General features: G+C 32.6%; 1 protein-coding gene across 2 annotated transcripts in view; it reads right to left on the bottom strand.

The window, feature by feature from the left end:
- The window catches only part of CSMD3 (CUB and Sushi multiple domains 3), a 1,097,972-nt gene that overhangs the window by 44,199 nt on the left and 1,033,267 nt on the right, over window positions 1-20,506 (bottom strand). For both annotated transcript variants that reach the window (XM_007468748.1, XM_007468747.1), the window contains 6 exons: window positions 19,626-19,811; window positions 17,532-17,705; window positions 15,198-15,380; window positions 12,006-12,182; window positions 1,714-1,893; window positions 8-137 (listed from right to left, as the gene is read on the bottom strand). In XM_007468748.1, the coding sequence (XP_007468810.1) occupies window positions 8-137; window positions 1,714-1,893; window positions 12,006-12,182; window positions 15,198-15,380; window positions 17,532-17,705; window positions 19,626-19,811 (1,030 nt within the window). The remainder of the gene's footprint in view (window positions 1-7; window positions 138-1,713; window positions 1,894-12,005; window positions 12,183-15,197; window positions 15,381-17,531; window positions 17,706-19,625; window positions 19,812-20,506) is intronic.

The following is a 20,506-nucleotide window of genomic DNA, read 5'->3' on the forward strand; positions in this document are numbered from 1 at the left end:
CCCTACACAGGTCAAAACAGCAGGAAAGGATAGTTCATAGCCTGGAGAACAGATGTAGCTAATACTAAAGCCCCAGTCGAAATTTGTTCCTTCCAACCTTCCATTAGAAATCTGGGGAGGAGTTGGACAGGTAACAGCTGTAATTACATTAAAAATGATTAGACACAGCTGTTGAAATATCCTGGTGTTAAAAAAATAAATATCATTAGAAGAGGCATATGTGCTAATTTAACCTTTTGGAGGACAATATGGTGTAGCATGTTTTATTCTCCTGGTAGTATTCCTGAAACATCCCTGGAATCAGTCCTTCCAGGATGTGACTACTTCTTGGCAACATAATGACTACTGGTTGTCAGATATTCTCTTACAAAATAACAAGCTTTCTGACACTGAAGGGAAGGCAAAGAGAGGGTGACCTTCTATCCAGTATACTGCAACTGATAAATTACTGGTTTTATATAAAATTATTTTCCAGTGACATTTAGAAAGACTGAAGTGCTGGGTTGTTTGGCTATATAAAGTGTCAGCATTGTAGCAAGGAATTTGGGAGTAATTCTGTGACATTTTTGAAAACACAGATTATGTATCTCATTAAAATATCCAAATTGGTTCTATCAACCACTTAGATTCATATGCTAAAACTTACTATATAGTTTCTAAATGCATTATAAAATTTTTAAACATTCCTTTTTTAAAATTAAGTTGTCCTCGAGCAAAGATGGGTTAGATAAGGTGACAGAGGTGAAGGGAAAAAGAGGGGTACCAATTACAAAATCTAAAAATGAGGAATGATTTTATTTTGATGACTAGCAACATATATAAATAAATTTTGGGAGTTGTATAACATTGTCATTATCAGAATCAATTAATAATGTATGAAATATTTTCTAAAATATAAAATGTCTGTTTATATATTTTCACAGACTGTATATTTTTAGTGATCTGATTAGGAAACTGTGTAATCAAGAAGAAAAGAAACACATTGGTATTATTCTTTTGTGTTAGATTACGTCAGGGAGATATTAAACTGGCAATTCATAGGCATTTAAAGATGCACCTTAATGAGAAATCTCGATGATTAACAATCAGTATTACTATAAAACAGTATAAATTATCGGACACTGTATCTACAGTATTTCTCAAATAATAAAAAAATTGGCCAAAAATTATGAAAATATTTTCAATGGAAAAACAAATAGCATTAAGTACTAAACTTACACCTATATTGACTAAAATATTACTTCTAGATTGCATTCTTTAAAGAAACAGGTTTACCTTTTAAGAAAAAGTACAGTTCTACAATTCAGGCTGATTGTTTTCAAATTATAGAAAGTTTTTCTTCCCATCCATGAATAACTTGACCCAGGTAGATAATCAAGTTAAAGTTCTAGTTCATTATGGTTATATTCTCTTTTAAGTATTCATCAATCAATATAAATGATCATGCTGATTACATATCACAGAACATGATATTTTTGTTATTTTGGTTGTATGACAGTTCATTATCATTACTTACAATGAGATATAATGTTTTTGTTAAAATGTTTTAAAATCTTATGTTATTTATGGTTTAAAGCACTCAATTTTGGTACCAGAAAAAAAAGCAAAACAATACCAAAAAAACACTATTTAAATTTACTTTAAATTTACATATTAATGCAGAAAATATGTGGTGGTTATCACTTATAAATGTTGAAGAAATCATTATCATACCTCTACAGGCTGGCATTACTCCACTCCAAGTACCATTAGTTGTACAAGTCCTGATTCTGGAACTATTCAATTCCATTGTATAGCCTGGCTGGCACATGTAGGAAACATTTTGTCCAACCACATAATCATCTCCATATCTCAGTCCACTGGCTGGTATACCGGGGTCTCCACAACTGATTACTATCAATATTGGATTGGAAGAGCAGATAGTTAATGTGGCATGTATTTAATGGAAAGAAATAGTAAACATATGGCATACTTAATATAAAAGTAGGGAAAATTAGTTATCATGCTCATTTTTAATGATAAAACATAAGCATATTTAAACCACATACTGGCAATTCCTGATTATGATCAGTTACTTATTATAGATTCTATACACATAGCTCAGAAACTGTCATTTAGACTCGAAAAGGCCAGGTTAGTATGCTATTATGTTGTAAAAAACTCTGATGTGGTAACCTCTTTTAACCTGAATTAAATAATCATGGAGAAGCTCTCCTATAGGATCGAGATTTCTAACATAGTATTTGAAATTTATACTCCTATATATGGTTACTGAAATCTCTAATTTATCAGGCTTGCTGGACTGAGTATATTTTCTGCACAGTGCCACTGAACTGGATATTATCATAGTTTTTAACTAACATAATGCTAGGTGCAAAAATAATAATTTTATTGAATACATGAAAGATTGAATAAACTATAAAATGTGAATTTATCACATACTGGGCAAGATACATAATTTGTGGGCCTAGTGAAAAATGAAAATGCCAGAGCTAGGGATAGATAAATCAATTTCCCATTTCCATCATCTCATTGCCATCCCAAGTGACAGAAAAATCCTCAAGAAATTGCGACCTCCACTCTGGAATGTGTTTGCTTCCTGGATTAGGGGTGAGTAAGAAGCCTCTGTCAAGTGCTTGCCAAATTTGCCTTGTATCGCCAGTCTAGGAAAGGGTTAGTTGCTGCCCTGCTCTGCCCCGAGACTCCATGAGTACAGCCAACTCCAAGCAGCCCCACCCACGCTTGCACCCAGACCCAACAAAGGGGTGGAGAACAAAGGTGCAGTGTGAGCCTCCTGCTAATGACATGATGGACCGGCTGGGCAGAAGGCATCAGTGGCCCAGAGCAGGGGTGGGAGTGGGAAGGCCAGGCAGGGCCAGGGGCAGCAGGTGGTAGGGAGCTAAAGTCCTATAACCCATCCTAGAAAGACAGGGTGGCAGGGGGGCAAATTGTACAAGAGCAGATTCTCCAAACCTTCAGCACATGCGCCATTGTCCCAGTGGGCTTTAATTATAAAACACAAATTCAAAGATTAAATCATTAAAAAATTTGAGACAGTGATCACAGAGCATTAAACACCGATCACAGGAGCCTTTTGAGCACGAGATTCTAACAATCATGCTGGTCCATAAAGCTGTCTCAAATTACATATATAATATTCTCATTTATAAAATGATGCCACACAAAAACTTTCAAAAAGACCGATGACAGCATAGGAAACAGAATTAAGTCTAAATATGGCATTTAAGAACAAGGCATAACAGAGATCATATATAAGCCACAAAAGCACTTGCTGTTTTGAGAAACATGATTTAAGCATGCTTGGCTAAACGCTTTCTGGTGGCTAAGAGAAAAAGGAAAACACAAAAGGTCACATCACTTTTCCTTTTCTGGAGACAAAAAACATGTGGCATACCTGCCTTTTAGTATTTGTTTTGCCTTTTGAATTTTTTTTCATAAAAGGACAAATAATTTTACCATGTAAATCTAAGTTATACTGTCTCATTTTTATTTTGAATTAACAGTAATTAATTAATAGTTCCCATTTTGGAAGTCTAGGGTTAAAGATTAAAAATAGATTAAGACATAGAAGACCTTAATGACAATTAAATTATATTGTATTTATTAATTTACCATTAAAATTACGAATGTCAAGGTTTTTTTCATATTATTCTAACCTGTTGAGCCTAAGAAATTTAGGACCATGAATGATGACATTTAAATTAAAGAATAATATTCACAACACTCCGCCTGCTAATCCTCAGAGCCCTGAAGAGTTTGCTGAAATCACTCATTGAGTGTTTCTATCTGACTCCTAATAAGAGTTTTGTATATAGGATGATTTTAATTCTTTTAGTTCCTGGCGAGGAAAATATTTTTTAAATCGTACAACTGAGTTGGATAGGAAATCAAATCCTGCTTGTTTACCATAAGATGTCAATTCTTTTTGCAGTTTTAAAACATGTAATCATATAAAAATGAGTTTAAGACTTCACTTTATTTTATTTTACTTGTTATTTTATATTTTTAATCTAGATTCAAAGCTAAGAAGAAGGAAAATTAAAGAGAACACCAACAGATAGTTATTGTTTTCTGGGCAGCGCTTTACAGACTGAATTAGAATTCTGGCAAGAAAGAACCGCTAACCCAGTCGTAAGGCACATGAGCTGAGTGAGATGTAGCCACCGAAAGAGGACAGAGGGTTTATTTTAGAGAAGCACTGAGGAAGAGTTCTGCATATCTTGGCAGCATCATGAATGAAATGCCTGATAACAACAGCTTCAGAAGGATTTGTTCTGGTGGTTTCATAATGAAGCAAAGGTCAAAGAGGAAGTTTCCAATAGCAACAATCTTTGTAAACAGCACCTGCTCCACAAGTCAATTCAGTCACCACCAGCTTGTTTTCAGCAACAAAAAGAGGCTTTCGGGTTTTTTTTTTTTTCCGCAAAACCTTATAATAGTAGCTCTTTAGGGCTTTCCCCTAAAATTCAGAGACATTAGTGCCTAACAACAGGGTGCTGTGGTTTAATGCAAGAGAATCTTTTCTAAGGTCACCAAATCCCTTATGCACACAGCAAGAGTGAACGCACACAGCAAAAGCACACGCACACGCATGCATCCACACACCCATAACCCAATAAACTCCATGAAGACAGTTATTTTGTCTCTTTTCTACACTACTGTATTCTCTGAGCCTAGTCTTGGGCATGACTCATCATAAGAGATTAAGTAAAATAGTTGTTTAAAGAATAAATGAGTGAATGAGTATGTAAGGAATAATTAAACAACTCAAATTCTCAAAAACACATCAATTGTTTGAAAGGTTTGAGTTTGGTTTTGTGTGAGCTTTTCTAATTAGCTTCTATCATGTAATTGATGCTTATTTGGCATCATTTATGATAAATCTAAGTATATAACCTCTATGCTAAATATAAAACATAATTGTAGTAATTCTAGTCAATCTATGCCACCTCAAAACTACTTTCTCTTTTAACTTCTTAAATTAACATTATAAATATGCATTTTTTTTAAAAAAATATGATCACATTACCCACACTTTTACAACAGAATTCATTTTTACTCAATATCTAATGAACATTTTTGCATGTTAATACATATAGATCCATTTAACTTGTTTTTAATGACATGATATTCCCTTGCATGGATATACATGCAATATGATTCATGTAACCAAACCCCTGTGACTGATATTTGAGTTATCCCATCATTTTCCCACTGTACACAGTGCAGCAATGGACATGCTTGCTTGGACATTATTACACATGTGCTTTGCTGGGTTTCAAGTCCAGAACAGAGTTCTGTAGCACAATGAAGTTCCAGAAAGGTGCTCAAGCCACTTCCCTAGTAACACTTCTGATTCTACACAATCTCCCAATGCAAAAGTTAGTTTCCTTTTATCTCAGTAAGGTAAGTTTTCTCAACTTTAACCTTGGCACTATGATATTTGGGACCAATAATTCTTGGCTGCTTTATGCATGGGGGGTGTTTAACATTGATCTCTATCTGCTAGATACCAATAGCACATCCCACTCACCTGCAATGTTACAGCCAAATATATGTCCAGACATTGCCCCTGGGAAGCAAAATCACCCCTGTCTGAGAACCGCTGCACTGAAGGATAATTCTCTCTTCTTGAGAAGATTTAGATGACTTTTTAGTTTCATCTCCCCCAGTTTCATTCTGGGATAGCCCCCAGCTTTCTCTTGTGTAAGACTAGTCCAGCTCCCTGACCTATCCTCTAAAAAAAAATCCATGAGAATTCTCAGGTTGGTAAAAAAAGGTTGGGTAAGAGCCATTTCTGTGCTGGTTATTTGGAACAAAAAGCCGTAGTTTCATTCATCACTGGATATGATTAAGTATGCTGTCCCTGGCCCAAATGACTTGTAGGATGCAGGGCATTGATCAGTTTGGAAGCAGAAGTCCTGGTAGGTTAAAAAAAAATCCAAGAAACAAATTATATACATATATATATGTATACATATACAGATATATATATATATATATATATTTTTTTTTTTTTTTTCTTTTTCTTTAGACCTGACAGCCAATCTTTACTTGACAAGCCCTGTCCTGGCACAGATTGTATCTTTTTCCCAAACACTATGTGCCCTAGGTACCAGAGGTGGCTCTGCCTGTTAGATTTTGTGAAAGATAGTGTTTCCATACTATTAGTACCTTGAAGGGTTTCTGTGTCAACAAAAATGTATATATGTTTTTAATGAGTATTTACTTGTGCTTAGTTTTTAGATCTTCTCTCTCAGTCTGAACATTACAGAAGGGGACTTTACCAAATCTTAAAATCAGGACACGGTTACGAGCTTTTTTTTTTTTTCTTTTTCTTTAGACCTGACAGCCAATCTTTACTTGACAAGCCCTGTCCTGGCACAGATTGTATCTTTTTCCCAAACACTATGTGCCCTAGGTACCAGAGGTGGCTCTGCCTGTTAGATTTTGTGAAAGATAGTGTTTCCATACTATTAGTACCTTGAAGGGTTTCTGTGTCAACAAAAATGTATATATGTTTTTAATGAGTATTTACTTGTGCTTAGTTTTTAGATCTTCTCTCTCAGTCTGAACATTACAGAAGGGGACTTTACCAAATCTTAAAATCAGGACACGGTTACGAGCTTCTTGGTATTGTAGCAAATATCTTTTCCTTCCAGCTTGGTTTAAGTTCTGTGGATGTTTCTTAACATTTATAATTTCTCTGCCAAAGTGTTCACGATATTTGAATGCATGGTTTTGATCTCATGATATATTCTTTTACTCACCCATGAGAAAATTAGTTATTTGGGGGAAACTTCATACTCCAGCACTGGTGGTGGGTTTAATAAGGACCTGTCTGGAGATGCAGAAGGATAGGCGTAGAGAAGAGGGAAGAGTTCTTGCTTTCGAGGCATATTTTTAGAGAAAGATTAAGTGTACAATTTCTCAATTCCTCTATAATCTGAAGCAGGAGAATATCAGCAGTTAGAATTTATGTGAGGAACATTTTATCCTTTTACCAATATCTGTAATAAGGCTAGATATGAGGAAGAAAAGTAGGGGCATTACCATTATTAGTAAATTATGTTTATTCCAAAACTGTTTTCTAAAATCATGAAAATGGATAAGGAAAATCACAGGTGACACACATCTACACATGTGATTGGAAAGGAGTGTTTTAAGAACAAAAAATCTGTGTGTGTTTGTGCGTGTGTGTGTGTTTGTTTTGCTGCTGGGAAATCAAGCAAATAAAAGGTATATTTGCAAATCACTCTGGTAGGAAATTCTCAAAGGGCAAAAATGCTTGAAATGCCAAAGCTACTTTACTGTGTGTGAAATATTAGAGACCAGAGACCAACCTTACTAAACTTTGCCAGTTCCTGGCAAAGGGCTCTATGATAGGTTCTGGGTAAATGATTTTTTATTAACTGAATCCATAAGTCATCCAATTGTATTATATACCCACAGTTCTCTTTCTATTTCATTTAAACTGTATTTTATATAAACTATATTACTATAATAAGTTAAAAATAAGATAATATTCTAAAAATTGGATCACTCCTTTGATTATCACTATGCAGGAGGTACTAGTTGCCTAAGGATAACTAGCCCAGTGACAGAGGGGGAAAACATTTAAAGTAACCAAAATTTTATTTTTAAAATGTAGAAAAAAAATCTAAATATAATTCAATTCTTTATATTTTACTTTCATTCAACCATTGTAACTAGATGATTTATTTAACTATATTTTAAGACTTTTATTAATTCTTTACTATTCAAATCATCCTATATTGAAACGTGTGTCATGTAATCAATCTTGTTGATTTTATCTCTTTCAACTGATATTGTCCTAAATCTATCAGATCCCTATTTTCAATTATAATATATGTGATTCAACAGTACTCCTGTTCTTTTCTTTTGACTCATCATATTAAAATATTTCATCTCCTGCAAGATTTAGATTTATTATTGACATACCTGTACTATATGTTTGAACTCTCATCTTGAGATAACCAAAAAATTATTGCTAAGCTATATTGAGAAAATTGCAATTTTAAGTGGAAAGTACTGTTGAGCAAACACAAATTTTACAAGTGGTCAGTTCATTAAAAAATGACATAACTTTGCAGAACTCCAATTGGTAAATGTAGACAAATTGGAAAAGTAAGAGAGGAACAGGCTATAAATTAACAAAACATTTTCATATGCCTTATAAGCAATGCCCTATATTTATATCATGTCAAATATATTTGACTATGGTAAAAAAAAAAAAAGGAAATAAAGCAAGAAAACAAGGAGGAGGAAAAATACAGAAGGAGAAAATGAAGTGAACTTGATAATATTGCTTCCTGAGTTAAAAAGACTTGAGTTTAAATCTTAGTATCTACATTTACTAGCTGTGTTAGCACAGGAAAGAAAGTTATATTTTCTCTGTAAGATACCATTTCTTCAAATGTGAAATAGAAAGGATAATAGTATATACTTTATAGATTTGTTCTGAGGATTAAGTGAGAGAACTTGTGCAAAGCACTTAACATAAATCCTAACAAATGGTAAGCAATGACAAATTTATTTATTATGAATAGAAATAGTAACACTTTGAATGAAAAGAAAAAAAGGAAGGTTTTGTTTTCTTTAGGTGGGTTTTCCAAAAATTGGAATCAGGAATTTGGTTTAGAAATTTAGTTCAATACTTTAAATTTTTTCATACTTAATTTAATTCATTTTAAATTCATGTTTATGTCCTTGCATACAGACACTAGAAAAATAATACCTACGAAAGGCAATTACATTAAATCAAAATTTATTAAACAGATATTTTATTTGAATTTAATGTTTCTGGTTTATATAAGAAATTAAAAAATTAATTTAATGGGAAATTTCATCCATTTATGTGGCAGAAATAACTGTTTAGTGGTGAGCTCTGTCAGTATTCAGTAAATCAGTTAAATGATTTGGTGCCTCAGTTTCCTGACCTATGCATATAAGTCTATGATACAATCTCTTCCAGATCCAAAATTACACGATTCTATCAATCATATATTGAAATTAACTTCCACTGCAAATTAATGAGAAGGACTCTGAAACACTGGTTCTAATCAACAACAGATCACCACATATAAAATTTTCAGTATGTTAGATTCTTTAATTACAAGAGTTTAATCTGTTTTAATTACCACTGAAACTTATCTCTGTGTTTCTTTTTGAAGGATATTTTTATTTTTGCTTTTGGTTTGGGTTGCTACTGAGGTTTGCCTGTGAAGTAAATCAACTGTTAAAATTCTCAGTTTCTAGTTTAATAGCAATTCACCATTTAAAAGCTAATGCTTGAAATACCTTACTCAACACAATATTTCTCCTTGAAGAACTGACATAAAAAAGAGACTTTATATTTTGATATGTTATTTGTTCCTGGTCTGTGTTGAATTGAGTGTTTTTTAACTTGTTTAAAAATTCCTAAGGAAAACCAAAAACAATTCAGTAAAAAATTTAATCTAATTTTCAATCTTAAGAACTAGTATGTGTTTTTCTTTACTAAAGTTGGAAAATACTTTAAATAAAAGACTTAGGTATTTATCCATGAATAAAAAAATTGTTATTCAATGTGAAAAAAAATGTTACTCAGTATACTTCCTTTATTCTGAATATATTCATTATTTCCTTCTTTTTTATAACTGTATATTGAAAACATACTGTATACCAGAAACTGTGTGCTATGTTATCTATAAATTACAAGCCCTCTCTGCAAGTATTTTAAAATGGAGTGGAATGGTAAGTCATGTGCACTAATAGCTAAAATAAAATTCATATGAGATATTTGAGTCAGTCAACAACTATTTACTCAGTCAATTTATGTATCAGGTGCTAGAGGATCAATGATATAAACAACCCCAATTACTAATGCCCTATTAAGTTTATAGTTTAGTGATGTAAGGAACTGCCATAAAAGAGTTATACAATGTAGAGAGATCAGTTTTAGCCAAAGGGGATATGAGGAAGAAGTGCCCTAAGAAGGCTTTTGCCAAATGTGCCGTTTGAGCTAATACTTAAAGGGTACTAGGTAAGAGTTTTAAAGGCTCAGATTGGGGTGGTGTACTATGAAAACAGTAAAGCATATTTCTTAATTGTTAGACTGTTCAGTATTTAAAAAAATGAGACATTTTCAAAGTAAGTAGGAGGACTTCTTTCCTTCAAGATGGAGAAACAAGGAAGAATTTACTCTCCATTTGAAACAACTTCCCAAACCCACCCCCCTCAAAAAAAATACAAGTTTCATCAGGCAGCAAAGCACAGTGATCCTTGAGTGACAGGAAACAAATGAGGTGATTGCTATGACTGCCTCGTCTTACTGCCCAAAGAGAGTTTCCAGGCTGTGGCACAGGGAGAAGGATCCCATGCAGAGCCCGGCAGACTCCCTGAGTTGAAAAGATGGATTGGACAGGAGACAACAAAGTGGACAGACTTAGTGAGACAGAATACAAGAGAGGACACACATACAGATCTCTGGAGACATAAGGAGAAAATTCCTTGAGCTATTTGGCAGAATACTGATTAAGCCATGAGCAAACTGCCCAAGGTGAAGTAAAAAACTACTCGCAAAGATTAGATATAACAGTATCTGGTGCTGACACAAGGCCAGGAATATAACTTGTTACTGATTCAAATCAACAACTGAGAAATATTTTGCTATTGCAGATTTGGCTGATATGTTCTATTCAGTGCTTATTTCAACAAATTTCTAGCCATAGTGTGCCTTTACCTTTGAAGAGACACAATATACACAAAGTATCTCAACAGTTTTCAGGCAAGATATTAACTACAACTAACTTTCTCAAGAATCACAGATATGACATGGCATTAGTTTGACAGCACCCTCCTCTGAACAGATTATTTCAGCTATTTATTCAGGAAATACAAATACTCACAAAAGAGCTAAAGAAAAAGGTGGGGGATGCATCATTCGCCCAAACATGGTACAAGGCCTGCCTCCTTAGTAAATTTCTGGGAATTACTAGGTCAGCAAAGGGCTGCTCCACCACTGACACTGTCGAGAACTATTGACCTTCTCCACACCACAACATTAAAATAAGACCAGCATCTTTCTGGATCCTGGAAGCAACATGCTTCTCATTTACAAATTTTACTTACACCCATTTATGTTAATATTCACAAATGACTTTTAATGAGGGCCTCTATAGCAAAAGTATAATCTGTTCAAATTTCAACACACAAGAAACTTCCATTAGTCTCCTCAGAGCCTATTTCACTCAAGGGCTTTATCAACGTCTCATGACTCCTTGAATGAGTCTCTGAACACATGCTAAAATAGCTCTTCGTTCAAAAATTTCATGATTTACATGATGCTACTGCAGTTCTTCTTAATTAACATAAGCAGCAGTGATTTTCCAACGGATAGATTATTGTTAGTTAAATAAATTCTATTTTTCCATATATAGGCATTAATTTATATACAGGAATTTTAAATACATTAAAAAAATCCATCAAGTGGGTAATTTCATTATGATGCTGAATCTCTGAAATGCCACATTTTTTAACATCTCAAGAGGATAAATCAGCCACCAGGACTTCCGACAATAGTGCATGAACCCAAAAATAATCAGTCTGCTTTTTCAAAAACCAAGTCAACAATTAATATGTGCTAGATTGGCAAAATGAAAGTACATTCCTTGTATTTTTAGTCTTGATTATAGCTGATAATTCATCTCTGTTTTTAACATACTGTAAAATTACATTTAATATTACTGATATTCTGTGATCCCTCTTTTCTCTGCCAGTGTCATACCTTGGAAGCCAACTGATTCTTAAACTCACTAGTGTACACTTGAACCATAACAATATCATCATCTTTTAATGTGAAGGACAATACAAATATTCAAAACCTTGCCTGGTTTGATTAATTACAAAACACACACATACATGTTTATATAACTATTTTTCACATACCTAGTGATACTTCAAAATACTGAGAAGAAACTTACTTGTACAGTTAGGCAAAGTTCCAGACCATGTTCCATTGGCTGTGCACTGCCTAACTGAAGGTCCAGAAAGGATATATCCCTCCACGCAGGAATAAATGACTGAACTAGAAAATGTTGTGCCATCAATCCGAAAGACTTTTCCATTGGCTGTTGTCCCTGGGTTACCACACTGTACAGCTATAAAACAAAATGGTTAAGAGTATATATAAAAATAGTGCATTTAGGAATCCTCTTACAAAAAGTTAAGGACTAAATGATTGTTTCAGATTATCTAAAGGGGCAATAAAATCCTCTAAAATAAGCATTGAATTCTCTTTTATAAGGAGTTGAAATTCAAGATGAATTTATACCGATCTTATTAGTTTAATTACTGGGATACAAATCATATAAAAGCTACTTTTTAAAGAATTTTGTGAGTCATTTTGGTAAAACTTTGCACAGTAAAGTAATTACTTGAGATTATTGCTTTTGGGTAATACAAAGTCTTCCAAAGAAGGATTTTAAGAGTCTCTGCCTAAAAAGCAGCTCATGTAAAATTGGAAGATATATAATGAGAAGAAACAAAGATTTACTATAATTATACTTGTAAGAAAACAGATATAAAATATACACTGATTTACTATAATTATACTTGTAATAAAACAGATATAAAACACACTTAAATATTATAAGCATCATGTATGTTTTTATTTATATAAGTGTATAACTGATTTGCACTAAAACTTTATAATCTCTATTTCTGGACCAAAGTGTACAAAAAAATTAACTGAGTAAAAACAAAGTCACTAAAATTCTAGGAATGATTTTCATTAAGTTTTCAATGTATCCTAAATAGGAGTCACAAACACAAATGCCTTATATGATTATTCTGTATTATGTTTAACTATTTGCCATCAATGGCATAAGTGAAGTTTTTAAATATATTAAAAGCAAGCCTATGTCAAATGCAGTACCTAATTATGTTGCAGTATAAGAAGGCATCTTAATACTTTACAGAATTTGCTATCTATATGAATATGAAGTGTAATTATAATTTCAGAAAGTACCACATATATCTCTTGCTGCATCTTAAATATTTAATTTTGTCGATCATTGGTAGTGGTGCTGTATGTTTGTGTGTATGTGTGTGTAGACAGGAAACTTATACATCTTGCACATTACAATTAGGGCATCTTTCCTTCATAAAGTTTAGTACCTGGAGAGTTTTCCATTATGTGTGTATTCATAATCTACCTAACTAACCTCCTGCTGATAAACATGAAATTTAATTTAGTTTAGTTTTTCTATCATTTTTGGTTATAATATACTCTAGCTTATATATACAACTATGTACATTGATCCTATTTTTATGATAAGTTTCTGAAAGTGGAATTTCTGGAAAATTTTAATTCTGAAAAAAAAATTTAAGTATATATAGTGTTACCCAAGATATTAGAAAAATACACACTTGTATCAATAGTGTGAAAGTTTGCTTATTTTCACACATCCTCTCCAATACCATGTCCCATCATTTTGTTTTTGTTTTTGTTTTTGCGGTACGCGGGCCTCTCACTGTGTGGCCTCTCCCATTGCGGAGCACAGGCTCCGGACACACAGGCCCAGCGGCCATGGCTCACGGGCCCAGCCGCTCCGCGGCATGTGGGATCTTCCCGGACCGGGGCACGAACCCGTGTCCCCTGCATCGGCAGGCGGACTCTCAACCACTGAGCCAACAGGGAAGCCCCAATATTTTTATTTTCTTTAGGAAAAAAAAAAAAATCCTCAAAAGTGGAGTTAATAAATCAAAGCTAAGAATATATATGCATTTTTATCAACTTAATCTAAAATATAATTTCAAAAAACCTCTAGAAATGTTTTAAAGTTCTAGTTTTGCTGCACATATGCTACAATTTCATATTAAAGCAGGTGAAAAATGATGGTTTGATGTTTAATTGTAATACTCTGATTAGTAATTATGTAGAATTTCTTCTATAGTTTGCAAATTTTTTTGCTCTTCTGTATTTTCTGTACATTTCCTCTTTCCAGTCATCTGCTAGAATCTGTTTTTCTAAGTGATTTGTATGAGCTCCATTTTATGGGGAAAATATTAATTCTGTTTTGTTTGCTACAACTCCTAGGTCTATTTTATCTGTAATGTGTACATTAACAAAACAAGGTCAGCACCAGGTTGCATTTCGTCTAAAAATATTTTGCAGTTCAGCTGAGCAAAGAGCTGGCTTAGATATCACCCACATAATGTACGACATCACTATAAAGACTTTGCCTTTGGAAAGTAAGTTTGAGAAATAAAGTGAAGACAGTGTGCTTAGTGTCTTTTGTTCCACAACTTTGTTCCCACCCTTTTGCTATAATAGAAACTGAGCTGCAATTCTCTCAATTAATATTATTTAGCCCAGTTATAAAAAAGATAACTATATTTCCTAGAATATGGATACTAATTTAAAACATAATACAAGTTTCTGAAAATACAGTCAATCAAAAAACTGTCAAGAAGGTTTTATTGGGAATTGTTTTCTATTTATAAAACCCATACATTCGGTATAACATCAAGTAAATTTCATACATACCTTTGCAAGTTTAGTTTTTGCACTAAAATAATCTCAAAAAGAACAATTTAAATTATAAGGGTAATTTTCCAGCAACATTTCCTTTTCTAGGCAGTCTTGTAAAGATTTAATTATGTTTACTCTGAATCAGTCAGAACAATTAACAATTTTACTTAAACTCCCCAAATTTTAAGAATTCTAGTTATGAGCAATACCTATAAATAAAAATATCATTTATACTTAGACATCTGTTTATATTTTTCCATTTCTACAAACCTGAAAACTAAAACAGATCATGAGGTAATGATGATGTGAGAATAACCTAATTTTTTCCTAATGGTGTCAATAATACAGAGCACTGTGATAAGAGGAAAAAAAATCTTTTTAACTTTTCCAATCCTAATAACTACTGTGATGTGAACAATGTATATAAATGATCCATGAGAGATAATTTTAAGAACTTAATAATTGTTATCTATTGTATTTCTCTTATAGGACAGTGTTGATAAAACTGGAATGATACTGCTTTTATTCCATGGTTGAGGACAAGAACTGGTAGAAGTAATTTCACCAGCAGCACCCAGTTGAATTTGATACACATTAAATTCCAGCATCATCAATGTTATTAGTTTCTACTTGAGATTACCTTTGCATTCTGGCTGCCTTCCAGTCCAACTGCCATTGGGTAAACATGTTCTTTCTTCTGAGCCATGAAGGATATAACCAATATCACAGGCAAAACGTACAGAACTTTTGGTTCTGAAATTACTTTCCTGTCTAGAACCATGACCAGGAGTACCTGGATCCCCACATGTACCAGTAGCATCACCTGCAATTCAGTACAGTTCAAGTTAACTTATTTCAATAAACATTTATTAAGTTATGATTTAGTCCAACATTCTTGAAGGAATTTGTTTTTGTGCATGTTGCATTTTAATATGCTAAGTTGACTGGGTAAAATCGTAATTCATATTTCCTATCTGATTCCAGTCATAAGAAAAAGCCTAAAGGAAAAAGAAAATAGTTGCAGAGTATGGTGTTATTTTCCATATCAATGATATTTGGAGACGTTCAATAAGTTGAAGATATTTCATTAGTATTTCCAGAATCTAGTTCTTAACCAACGTAATGGAAAATTTATAATTGACAGTTCTTTGGGCTCAAATGAGAATGGAATTATACAATTAAAATTGAAAACATGGACTTGGCAATTTTCATCTTTCTTTCTCTGGATTGAAATCAGTTTCTGTTAAAATAGAACTGTGATATACTGGAAAATATAAATGTTAAAATATAGTATTTCTAAACTTTCACCCCCTAATCTTCTCTATCAATGACCACTGACCAAAAATGAATAAGCTGCATACTTCTCATACATGAAAATATAAAAATAAATTGTAAACAAAGACTAGAAACTCTGACTTAAGTTCTTAATACGGATTTTTCACTCATGCCAAAGTATTTCTCTTTTGATTATAGTGTTTAGGGTTTACTGTTTCTTTATCATTTCTTAAATAATTTTAATTAAAGTTGCCACAGTATTATACTTTTGAGACAGAAAGAGAGAGAGAGAGAGAGAAAAACAGAGACACAGAAAGAGAGACAGAGAGAAAGTTGAATACATAAGCATTGAAAGTGCTTTCTGTCTATCTAGATGCCTATTTTGACATGCCCTGTGTATTTGGAATCCTTCTTAATATTTCCTCATCTTCATGTGATGCAATATTAATAATCACATAAATATTTAAGGTCACTATTTCACTTTTAAATATATGTGTACACATTTTTTTTACAACTTAGTAGTAGTTTCCCAATCAATCCTGTGTGTGTGTGTATGACAGAGAAAGAGAGAGAGAGAGGGAGGGAGGGAGGGAGAGAGTGAGAGAGAGAGACAGAGACAGAGAGAGAGAGAGAGATGTGTGTTATATGTATTATCAGTTAGCTGAGTGAGTAAATTAACTATGATAGTTTTAAAAATCTATAGATTAAATTTGAAGTAGCAGGTAGTTATTTCATAGGGTTTAACCACAATTACAAGGGGAATCTGAAACTAAGTAAGTATTTCACAACTTTTACCTCTAAAGGAAAAACAGTGTAAAACAACTCCTAATAAGTCATCATATGATCTCCACAGAGACAAAATAATATAAAGATAATGGACAATATATAAGTAGAAAGGACAGGCAGAAAAATAAGCACCAATATCTGGCTGATAGGTAAAAACAGAATAAATAGTATCAAGTAGGGAGAAATCACAGCTCTAAAACTGAAATACAATTTCTGAAGAAAAACAGTAACTTAAACAGCTCAAAACAGATTTTTCAAATACTCACTCTGTGAACAAATTATTAATTAAAAGTAGACTGAATATTTACTTATACTAAGAAAACTCTATTGGGATTATAGACACTCAGGAGTTATATGTTGTCTATTAATGACAAATAAAATTAGGATAAATAAATGTTTTTCATAAAAATTATTGGCTTTGTTTAATTTAAAACATTTAGGGCTTTATTTTAAAATTATGCTATTAAGTAACCGATTGTTTACAAAGTTCAGTTACAAAGAACTGAATTCTAACAGGAAACCACTGATATAACATTGCCTTATAGGGAAACATATTTTATATCTGCTAAAATGAAATAGCTACTTAAGCTTGAATGGTTAGCTATTTTAATGAATAAAAAAAGCACTTCACAGAGAGTAGCATCCTAACACCACTTACATTTGATACAACACAGTTCAAAACATATACCTGTAATTTATCATTTACAAGATCAGTATTAATTTGTGTTCTAAATTCATATTACCTTAAGAAGAATTCCGATAAATGTAAAAATGTTACAGCTTCTCCCATGAGATTTTTAAAAGAGAAATGTATTATAGTATCTCTTTAGATTGTTTTGTGTATATATTCCAAATAATAATAATACTATTAATGTAATTTCCAACACATATCATCCAATTTTCCAAGTGGTACCTGAACAATGAGGTTGTGATCCACTCCAATGGCCATTTAATTGGCAAGTCCTTGATGATTGGCCGAGAAGGGTATGTTTTCCTGTGCAGGAATAGCGAACAGTGGACCCAAAGGTATACTTCTCACCAGACAGGACTGCATTAGGAGGAACGCCAGGGTGTCCACAGTCAATCACTACAATACATAATTATTGAATATAAAATTTTTTATATCTCTATCAAACAACCTGCACTAACTTTTTATGAAATAAATCAGAATTATCTGCTCTAATATACACATCATCCAGAAATCAAATATCTGTATGACAGCTGAAGTTACAGGAGTTATTCTGTCAGCCCACTCACCCTGAGCATGAGTTTAACAGGAACATTGTAAGTAAACTTAAATGATTGAATCGGTATAAGCTTGTATGTGTGGGGGTAGTGAGTATGTGTTTATATACATATGTGCATGGGTTGGAAGTATGTATGTGTCTAGATAAGGATGTGAAATTTAGGGAGAGGAGTGATGTGGATTGGCTAAATAAGGTCATATAGGATTCAAAATGAGCCTATACAAAAATTAAAAGGGAAAAACTTAAGGGTAAAGGAGAGGGAATGAAGGTGGATCTGTGACACCCAATGTAGACTACACATAATGTAGTCCAGAATAATTCCACTCCAGGCCATTAATGAATAAATTATCCTGTATAAAGAATATACTCATTGGCTTATCAACCAAAACACTGCTAAGCCTAGCAGTATCAGATGTTAACACATTGAGAATTCTCTTTATAAGCTAGAAGTAGCTTGGGAACTTACTGTGTGCCCCCTTTTAGTTGTAACTTGGAAAAATACTGAACACAATATGACTCTAAAGTATTAAATAGTACACAAGGAGACATAAACTTAATAAAACCCCTGAGTACTTAGCACAGTACCAGGGAGTGCTATAGGAAATAAAGAAAAGGTAAAAAGCAAATGAGAGCTAAGAAAATCTGAAGAAGTTCATGTTTTCAGGTCCTACAAAAGATTTTTAACTTTAATGTTGTAGCCACAAAAGGCTATAAGTAAGTGAATTACTTAAACCATTAGACTAGTCAGTCTACAAAAAGAAATCAAATGCATTTTAAGCAAGGGATCAACAATTGATTTAATTATCTGCATAGAATATGAAATTAGATAGACACTGTATAAAGTTTTGTTTCTTTGTTCGTGAATGAGCACATGAATGATGCCACTAATTTTTCAAAAAATCTTACCCCATGAACATAAAGAAAGTGCCTCTTAAATAAAACATGATCATAATATAATTTTATAATTTAGCAATTTAGTATAACCAAAAATTACTTGCACAATGATTTCTTGATACACTACTCCTTCAATCTATAAAGTTCTTCTCTCTCCTATCATGTCCAAGATTCATCAATATTTGAGACCTATCAATAAGCTGAATTACTAGGATTCATGTTCACTTCTCTATTTCTTCACAAAAGTTTGATTTATTTCTGTTAAATTATTGTCTCACTACACATGTTAATTATATGCAAAGCTGCTATTATTTATTTATGTTCTACAATTCCAACACAACATATAATAAAATGCACTTGTATGCTGACTGACTTGAAAGATGATGTGTATTAACATTTCTTATGAGCATGTACCTGTATATAATAAATACTTAAAGTCAGTAAGTATTAAGTAACACCTTTGTCTAATTTATCAAGTATTTTCAAGCCCTTGTGGCTGTTTATATTAAACTAATTTTGCTTTAAATGAAATTTGAAATATTAGTACAATAGAAAATAAAAATGTAGTTTATTCTCATGGGATGGTAACATCATAGAGTATGAAATACATATGCTTTTAATATTCTATCTGCTCCATGAAGGTTCAAATCAAGGGATGACAGAGAAATATTAATCACATTATTACTAATAAAAATGGCATTTGGGCATTGAATTGGCAGGATATAGGGAAGTGTAGTTACAAAATAAAACAATACAATCAATATGCTTCCTTCTGATACACAGCTCTAAATATTTCATAAAGACAGTAAATATACATGTTCCTTCCATGACATTATCTCAAGGAAGAGTTCCCATTATCTACTTACTGATACATTCTGGTAAAGGTTTGTCCCATTGTCCATTTGGTTGACATATCAAAACTGAAGATCCAAATAAGAAATATCCAGGATTGCAGTCATAGAATACCACAGTGCCATAGGTGAAATTCCCATGTTCTATTTTACTTTCTCTTTTGGAATTGGCTGGAATTCCAGGATCAGAACAGTTGACCACTAAACAAATGACAAATTTTGAAATATATGTTTGGAATAATATACATATACTTGCATAGATTTCCATTAGAAACGTAGTTTCAAAGGTAAATTTAATTGCACAAACCAAAGATTCAAGGAATAATATTAACATTTTAATGGGATATAATGGACTGAAATTGTTATGGCTGAAAATATTGGAAAAAGGAAAACTTCTTTGCAAAATTGTTTTGAACAATAGCAACTCCTAAATATTACACTGAGCACAGATTTAACCTTTCAAGCTTTAAACAATTAGAAAATGGAGGAAAATGATAATTTGGTTGTTACTTTATCAGACTATACGAAATATACCTCTTTGGAAGTGGAAAAAACACAAAACAATTATCTTTAATATTTTTCTATAGAGAGAACAATAAATAAATGTCTAACGCAGATATCATGGTAATTTAGGCCTCAAACATTGTTTAACCAAAAATATGAAGACTGTCATATTGAGTGAAGTAAGTCAGAAAGAGAAAGAAAAATATTATCTGATATTGCTTATATGTGGAATCTAAAAAAAAACAGTACAAATGAACTTATTTACCAAACAGTAATAGAGTCACTGATGTAGAAAACAAACTTATGATTACCAGGGGCAAAGACGGGGAGAGATAAATTGGGAGACTGGGATTGATATATACACACTACTATATATATAAAATAGATAACTA

The sequence above is a fragment of the Lipotes vexillifer genome, unplaced genomic scaffold, assembly GCF_000442215.2.
Source record: "Lipotes vexillifer unplaced genomic scaffold, Lipotes_vexillifer_v1.1 scaffold1679, whole genome shotgun sequence".
NCBI classification, from domain to species: Eukaryota; Metazoa; Chordata; class Mammalia; order Artiodactyla; family Lipotidae; genus Lipotes; species Lipotes vexillifer.